Genomic DNA, 8887 nt, shown 5'->3' with positions numbered 1-8887 from the left:
CAGGAAGTGGGGGAAGAAGAGAAAGAGGAGGAATATGAGGAAGAGTAAGAGGCAGAGGAAGAGGAAAAGGAAGAGGAGAAATAGGAAGAGGGAGAGGAGGAGGAAGAGGAGGAGGAGGAAGAGGAAGAAGATGAGGAGGAGGAGGAAGAGGAGGAGGCAGAGGAGGAGGAGGAGGAGGAAGAGGAGGAGGAGGAAGAGGAGGAGGAAAAAGAGGAGGAGGAAGAAGAGGAGGAGAAGGAGGAGTCCAAACCAAGAGTGAAAATGATATTGCTAATGTTTTTAATCTCTGATTGATTATTCAATATGAATTACTAAAAAATTAATAAATAGTTCACCAAGTTGATTATTGGGGAGGATTAAAGAGTTTAGATAAAAGAATGCAATGAAAAAGGTCTGAATTTTTAGCCAAAAAATCATGGCTCTTCCATCATGAAAAAGCACCAGTTCACACAGCACTGTCTCTGAGGGAGTTAAGAGCAAGCAACATCATTTTCACTCTTGGTTTGGACTCCTCCTTCTCCTTCTCCTCTTCCTCCTCCTCTTCTTCATCCTCCTATTCTTCTTCCTCCTCCTCCTCTGCCGCCTCCTCCTCCGTATCTTTTCCTCCTCCTTCTCCTCCTTTTCCTCCTCCTACTCCTCCTCTTTCTCCTCTTCTTCCTTCTCTTCTTTCTTTTTTTCCTCCTCCTAATCTACCTCCTCCAATTCCACACCTGCTCTTCTTTCTTCCAGTCTTTCCTGCTCATTTCATCTCCTCCTCCTCCTTATGGTCATCCTCCTTGTTCTCCTCTGCATCCTCCTCTTCTTGTGGAGGATTACCTGACTTCCGTTGTGCATTTTGATGCTTAGTTTCAGGCTTGTATTGGTATTTCATTTTTTTTTTAAGCAGTGATAAAACAACCCCAAACCTGGATTGTTTGCAAACATGGTTTTCAGAACAATTATAATATGTATTTTTGTCTAATTTTACTTTTGCTGCTTTAAATTCACTGGTATCTGCAATGAGAACTACAACTTCCAGGTTCTTAGGATTTTCAATAGTATAAAATAATATTGTTTTCCAAACTTTTACCCAGTGAAGGAGCAGGAAGTGGAGGAAGAAGAGAAAGAGGAGGAATATGAGGAAGAGCAAGAGGCAGAGGAAGAGGAAAAGGAAGAGGAGGAATAGGAAGAGGGAGAGGAGGAGGAAGAGGAAGAAGAGGAGGAGGAGGAAGAGGAAGAAGAGGAGGAGGAGGAAGAGGAGGAAAAAAAAGAGGAGGAGGAAGAGGAGAAGGAGAAGGAGGAGTCCAAACCAAGAGTGAAAATGATGTTGCTTGCTCTTAACTCCCTCACAGACAGTGCTGCGTGAATTGGTGCTTTTTCATGCTGGAAGAGCCATGACTTTCTGGCTAAAAATTCAGACCTTTTTCATTGCATTCTTTTATCTAAACTTTTTAATCCTCCCCAATAATCAACTTGGTGAACCATTTATTAATTTTTTAGTAATTCATACTGAATAATCAATCTGAGATTAAAAACATTAGCAATATCATTTTCACTCTTGGTTTGGACTCCTCCTTCTCCTCCTCTTCTTCCTCCTCTTCCTCGTCCTCCTCTTCCTCATCCTCCTCTTCCTCCTCCTCATTGTGTTGAATGGCCTGACTTTGATTGTACACTTTCATGCTTAGTTTCAAACTTTTCCAACTTTTTATCCTCTGTCTTGATTTCTTCATGGAAATTAGATGTATTTTCTCAAGATAGGAGCTATTCAGCTTCACTTTTTGTTTGCATTTCAGGAGAAGATTTGATTCCTCCATCAAATACGAACTGTAGTTTGCAGGTTAAAGAATGCTACATTGTCAGATATTTGTTGAAGTGCATTCAAGATAGGAACTCTTCATCTGGCCTACAAAGTTTCTGCTGGGATATCAGCTCCCAAGTAGCTCGGGCTACAGGTGAGCCACAGCTGTTAATGTGATAGAATTAGCCTTGTAGATCAGGTGGAGCTTATACAGGACAGCTTATAGCATTTTCTATTTTTTTTTTTTTTAACATGCTGCAGCTGTGGACAAGTGCCAGATAGAATCTTGGCAGGATTCTGTGGTGGAATATCTCTGCACATTGTTACATCCATCGGCTTGTCTTTAGGGGGCTGGTCCACCTGAACTAAAAGTCATACAGGAGGCTCTGAAGCTCATTTAGAATTCAAGGGCATCAAGGCCAGAGTCCAGAGACATTATAAGCGAGTCAATGCTTCAATTCAATTGCACCATTTTCTTTAATTCATCACACTGTGGGCCAGCAGCACAGTCGCTTTATTTCTTCAAGCTCTCACATGAGGAAGCATTGCTGTCTGGAAAGCTAGATGTATCTGTCAAAAAATCAAACAGGATTAACACTCATACTTAGCACGAATAAACCCATATTTCCTTAGAAATGAACTATAATGCTTAGTTTTATTGTCTTTTCAGGTAATGTATTTCAATTCCTACTGCCAATAGAGAAACTATTACAATCACAAAATCTCAATACCAGAGATGTTGGCGTGGATGCGGAGAAAAGGGAACCTTTCTGCACTGCTGGTGGGAATGCAAATTAATACATTCCTTCTGGAAAGATATATGGAGAACACTCAGAGATCTAAAAATAGATCTGCCATTCAATCCTGTAATTCCTCTGCTGGGCATATACCCAGAAGACCAAAAATCACAACATAACAAAGATATTTGTACCAGAATGTTTATTGCAGCCCAATTCATAATAGCTAAGTCATGGAAAAAGCCCAAGTGCGCATCGATCCACGAATGGATTAATAAATTGTGGTATATGTATACCATGGAATACTGTGCAGTCTTAAAGAAAGATGGAGACTTTACCTCTTTCATGTTTACATGGATGGAGCTGGAACACATTCTTCTTAGTAAAGTATCCCAAGAATAGAAGAAAAAGTACCCAATGTACACAGCCCTACTATGAAACTAATTTGGGACTCTCACATGAAAGCTATAACCCAGCTACAACTTAACAATAGGGGGAAGTGGGAAAGGGGGGGTTGGTAGAGGGAGGGGGATCGGTGGGATCACACCAGTGGTGCATCTTACAGGGGTATTTGGGAAACTTGGTAAATGTAGAATGTAAATGTTTTGGCACAGTAACTGAGATAACGCCGGAAAGGCTATGTTAACCACTGTGATAAAAATGTGTCAGATGGTTTATGAAGCGAGTGTATGATGCCCCATGATCAAATCAATGTATACAGTTATGATTTAATAAAAAAAAAGTAAAAAAAGAAATATTACCACAGGTGTTAAAATGGGAAATGCCTGTTGAGGTGTACTAGATTTATCTTAGGTCCCGATGAATGGTCTTTCTCTATGCAAAATTTTCCCAAACAATGAAAATGTCATTAGACTAAGTGGTAATAACAAAATAAAAGTAAAAAAATAATTCCATATACCTAGTTCTGCATAAGAATGTACCTTCTAACATGGGTTGCTGGATGTTAAACATAGCTTACTCTTGGGAAATCCATTGACTAAGTCTATCAGTTTCTTTTGCTCAAGTTTCTGTAATATCCATTACCTCATTTCATATTTACAGTAATCGTAAAGAAACTTTCATCCACATTTTTTAGATTAAGATATTGATGCTCAGTGGCATAAAACAATTGGCCAAAGATAACATAACTAGCAGCTAGTGATACAGGAATTCGTAACCTGGAGGTTTCTTTTGTCTTTAATTTTAACATCTGCTTATCTGCGAATAATGCAAATTGTTGTCAAATGATCTCATAGCACAGTAAAATTCTGAGAAGTGTCTCAAGAATCAGGGAGCGGAAAAAAGAAAAATAAGAACATCAGTCCTGCCTCTACTACTTCTGATATTTCTATTCCAGTTTCAACAATATATACGACGTATATTAGAATTCCTTAGCTGGGCATTGTGGTGGGCATCTGTAGTCCAAGCTACTTGGAAGGCTGAGACAAGAGAATCACCTAAGCCCAGGAGTGGGAGATTGCTGTGAGCTGTGATGTCACAGAACTCTACTGTGGGTGATAAATTGAGAGACTATCTCAAAAACAAACATTTCTTATAAAGTTTAATTTTTCAAAAAAAAAGTTCGAACCATCCTACTGTAGCATGCTGCCTCTGATAACTTATGAAAGCTAGGAACTTATCACACACCTTATTTAACCCTACCATCCTGTTAAATACCCTGACCTGTTAGCAGGCCTTCTAAGAAATGATGGGAAACCCAGGGCTCTGTTGAGCCACATATCAGGCTTGCTTTCCTTCAGCTTGCATGGCTTTGAAGAAAACAACTGTGCCAGCATCTTCAGAGACATGAGTCAATTTTTCACCAAGAGCAACCCAATTATTGACAGTACCTGAGGGTTTTTCTTGAGTATTTTATATTCCGGATGACTCTCCAAACAGGGCAGTGACGTGTCCTCCAAAGATGTTGCGGCAGTTTTTTATCACAAATTCCACAAGCTGATTAACGTATAAAAAGAAGCATTTATTTTCATATAACATGTTGATAAATTGCATTTTATATAGTAAACTGAAATTTAAGAAAGTGTATTCTATTTAACTTCTATAAGACATTGTCTTTAAGACTAAATACCTTCCATTTCCTTTACAAATGGTGATTCAGTTCCCCAGCAAGTATAATACAAAAACTTCATTACCTTTTCTGCAGAGGCCATTTCTTCTCTGCTCGCAGAAGGATGCCAAATAATACTTGGAGCCATACACACCCCTAAGTGTAAAGCATCCATTTCATTTGCCGCGGAGAGTTCAGCGATATTACTCAAGACCAGGAACACGTACCGTAAGAGCACAACGTTTGCTCTTGGTAGCTGGTCTAATAGCCTAAATACAGAAAAATGCACTCGGTAAGCAAGGCAATTTATTTCAATCTTGTAAAGGCAGGCAACACTAACTTTGCATGAGGTACAAGGCAAATAGGAACCCAGCTCAGATACCCAAGTTTCAGTTAATGTGGAACCCAATGAAGTGAGAACTGCAGGGAGACAATGAGAAAAGAAACACTGGAGATTTTGGGGGGGGCATATTTACACACTGTCTTCACAATACAATGAAAACTTAGTAGAATTCAGATAAGTATCATTTAAAAACGAATACCCTTCATGAAATACTTCCCTGAAACTAGCTCAATATGTTGAAGCTTAGGTAAATCTTGCAACATTTAGATTACTCTCAACCACAACCCACCAAAACCTTTCTGATGAAATTAAGCAGTAATTAATTTTAAATTGCTCCTTTATTTTTAACTGGCAACACAGAAATGCTGTCTCTAGGTGAAGAACCAAATCCCAGTTGTAAAGACCACCCAGTCCATTCTGAGAGTTCATTGTCTGCTCCACCATGTTCTGTGGTTGATTTTGTTCCAAATATTGTCTCATTCCTTTTTTTTTTTTTTTTTTTTTTTTTGAGAAAGAGCCTCACTATGTCACCCTGGGTAGAGTGTTGCAGTATCAGTTGTCAGTTGTCACAGCAAACTCAAACTCTTGGGCTCAAGCTACTCTCTTTGTCCAGCCCTTTAAGCAGCTGGGACTACAGCCACCTGCCACAATGCCCAGCCATTTTTTTCTTTTTTTTTGGCAGGTGTTTCGCCATTGTTCAGCTGGCCCAAGCCGTGTTCAAGCCTGGATCTTTCAGTGCGTGTGTCCGGCGCCGTAACCACTGTGCAACAGGACGCTGAGCCAAATCTTACCTCCTTTCTATCACTTTTTACATAGGTGTCACGTTTTCATTACTTTCTTTTCTACTATTCTCATTTGGTAATTGCTAAGAGATTCTTTTTTTCTTTTCTTTTTCTCTCTCTTTTTATCTCTTAACAATTTTTTTTTATTAAATCATAACTGGGTACATTAATGCATTTATGGGGTACAATGTGCTGATTTTGTGTACAATTTAGAATGCTTACATTAAACTGGTTAACATAACCTTCACCTCACTTTCTTAATGATAGTGTTAAGACATTTATACTCTACTCTTAATTGATTGACATGTACCCTTGCAATATACACCCTAGGTGAAGTTCCACCAATTACACACCCTCCACACGTCCCCTTCCCTTCCTTCTCCTCACTCTCCTCTTCCCTCTTTCATTCTGGGCTACAGTTGTGTTTACCTGATTATTTACCAAAATATTGTATTACTCCTACTCAGAAAACATGGACAAGCTGATATTCACGATTGTTGCTTTTTTAATAAAAGAATCTGCAACCTGAGGAAAACAAGCATGTCTGACTCCTGTTGTACAAATCACAGAAAAGACTTTCTTCAGCATAATAGTCTGAAAAGAAGTATAATTCCTCTGAGGAGGAATTATGCAGGACTTTCAAATGGACCAAAAGATTACTGGGTGTATTGTATATAAAATAAGGCATCTAGTAAAAGCTTTGGGGATACTATGGGATCTTTAAGCCTTTTCACAACCAGGACTGTTTACATCTCTGTCAGTTGAAGATAACTGTTAGCAGTGTACATAAAACATGGCAAAAGAATTGAAAACTCTGTCTGGTAGAGAGTCAACAGATTTCTCTGAACCCTTGCTCTGGTAGAAAGGGGGATATTTGCATCATTTTGTAAATTTATTTCAGTATTTCTGGCTCACTTTGGTTCAAATACGTAAGGTTTCATAATGTGCAATCTATAAAGATGGCTACACTATCTTATTGATTTCCTTATTAATTATTAATTTAACTAAAAGCATTGTTATGCATTTATTTCATATTTTCATGAGAGACATAGTATTTTATTTTATCTCTTTATTTTATTTGTGTATGTATGTATTTATTTATTTATTTTGAGACAGAGTCTCACTATGTTGCCCTTAGTAGAGTGCTGTGGCATCACAGCTCACAGCAACTGCACAGCCTTGATCTTAAGCAATTCTCTTGCCTCAGGCTCCCAAGAAGCTCCTCAGGCACTCAACACAATGCTGGGCTATTTTTGTTGTTGTTGTTGTTATTGTTGTTTGGGACAGGCCAGGTTTGAACTTGCCAGTCCCGGTGTATGTGGCCATCATTCTGGCCTCTGAGCTACAGGGTCTGAGCCAACATAGCCTTTTAAAAAAATATTTATTTTTTAATGGTACATAGGATAAATACATATATGAATGATATGTGTATTATAAATATAGATAAATGATATTGTGAACAATGACCAAACAAATATGTAGAATTTGATGCTATCTAAATGGCTTACACCAAACCCTAATGGAAGTGGAGTTATGATTATGCCACATGGCTTAGTTTCTGGTATCTTCAATATCTGTACTATGTTCCAACAATCCCCAAAAGTATGCATATAATTCATATTTAAAAGATGTTCGAGGAAAAATATCTATACTAAACAATAACATGCACATAAATGATAATGAGTGTCTTGAATTTTCACAGAACACACACTCTTTAGTCAGAGTAAATAAACATTTCTTTTCTATTCTCTTATCATGTTGGATATATCCAAGAAAGGACTATCGAATTGGTCCCAAAATTTCCCTTGGCACGAGAAGAAACAATTTACTTTTTGTGATCATACTGACAGTGTACAACTCCCTTTTTTACTGACATGACTCAAGAAGTGACTCATGAGCTGAGTGATTCTCTGCTTTGTTCCCACAATATTCTCTAAATATCTCTTTTATCGGACAGATTAGACTGCACTGACAGTAATTTCTTGGTTTATCTATCTTTCCCAAAATGAATTTCTTGAGAAGAGGAAATAAGTCATTTTCTCTCTATGACTTCAGTTCAAGAATTAATACAGATGTTTAATTACTTTGATATTTACCAAAATTAAGATCATAAATTGTAGCCTGTGTTATGCTGCATTAATTCACTTCCAAAAACCACAGTTGACTCCCCTTTCTGACTCTTCCATGCAAGTTTCAATTTGCAAGTCTTATTGGGGTTTCTGGCAGGGTTCCATTTGATTGTGTCTGTAGAGATTTTACATTTCTTCATTTTTGTGTCTCTCAAAAATTTCATAGTGACCCACATAACAGCTAGTGAATTAATGAATAATAGCTCTTTTTATTCATTCAAAGTCAGGTACACAGAAGGGGCACAATGTTCAAGCATTTCATGCTTATTGGATTAGTGAGAAAACAATGACAGTGACAAGCTAATAGAAGCCAACTTCTAACCTGCTGCCCATGAATATAACTTTGAGTTTTAGTAGACAAATTATAAAATGTAAGGTATAAAATTAATTTTTGAGACATAAATGTTAAAATAATTACCTTTTAATTTTTTCAATTTTCTGTCTGTCGCTGCTTTTCTCCATTACGGACAGCCACTCGTGGTAGAGCCTTTTCGCAAAAATGCTTTCCGGAATGTTTTTTAGAAAATCCTTACACAGAGGAAAAACAAATGTGTTAAGGCTTATTCTCATATCAAGTATATGCCAGAGAAGCCAGAAAGAATATAACTTGTTTCAAAGTTTAGTGAAGTCCTCCCTTCCACGAACTACACAGAATTCTGTGCCAATTCACCACTGACTTTTCAACAAAGAAATGAATGCTTTGATTTTTTTTTCCAAATAAACCCGTAGGAATCACTAAAGTCAGAATAACTGTGAGAAAGCTAAAGGACTCTCTATTTGGGTGGAACCTCCTCTGTGTACACATTTTAGCAGACTTGTACGACATCCTATGTTCTGGTGTTAAGGTGGTCTTCATGCCATCAGTATATGATATGGGAATGTTAAAAGAGCAAGTTTGACTCCACTTTACTGTTTACTCTTTTTCTGTTATGTTCCATTAGCTTCAAAACCGGTTCCTCTTCTGTGTCCCTCCATTGCATAACTATGAATGCACTCCTCTAAAATTGTTAGTGATGTAAGTTACTAACTACACTGGTGATTATATCCTTGG

The 8887-nt window shown here is 37.9% G+C and overlaps 1 protein-coding gene across 1 annotated transcript; it reads right to left on the bottom strand.

The window, feature by feature from the left end:
- Positions 1–2330: 2330 nt before the first annotated feature.
- Positions 2331–8302, bottom strand: LOC128573310 (rho GTPase-activating protein 20-like). The gene is made up of 4 exons (XM_053573402.1): positions 8255–8302; positions 4668–4851; positions 4365–4470; positions 2331–2347 (listed from the first exon to the last, which is right to left on the bottom strand). Exons 1-3 carry the CDS (start codon positions 8296–8298, stop codon positions 4387–4389), a joined length of 312 nt encoding a protein of 103 aa, XP_053429377.1. The 5' UTR covers positions 8299–8302; the 3' UTR covers positions 2331–2347; positions 4365–4386.
- Between the last annotated feature and the right edge of the window lie 585 nt (positions 8303–8887).

The sequence above is a fragment of the Nycticebus coucang genome, chromosome 21, assembly GCF_027406575.1.
Source record: "Nycticebus coucang isolate mNycCou1 chromosome 21, mNycCou1.pri, whole genome shotgun sequence".
Lineage (NCBI taxonomy): Eukaryota > Metazoa > Chordata > Mammalia > Primates > Lorisidae > Nycticebus > Nycticebus coucang.
Note: the sequence above shows the minus strand (reverse complement) of the source record. Positions and strands in the feature narration are given on the sequence as shown.

What these genes read in the sequence shown, in the direction of transcription:
- LOC128573310 (XM_053573402.1), bottom strand. Translation starts at nt 8,298, where the DNA reads ATGGAGAAAAGCAGCGACAGACAGAAAATTGAAAAAATTAAAAG. An exon ending in AAAATTGAAAAAATTAAAAG is followed by an intron (nt 4,852 to 8,254) that starts GTAATTATTTTA and finishes TTCTGTATTTAG; the next exon opens with GCTATTAGACCAGCTACCAA. An exon ending in AAATGGCCTCTGCAGAAAAG is followed by an intron (nt 4,471 to 4,667) that starts GTAATGAAGTTT and finishes TACGTTAATCAG; the next exon opens with CTTGTGGAATTTGTGATAAA.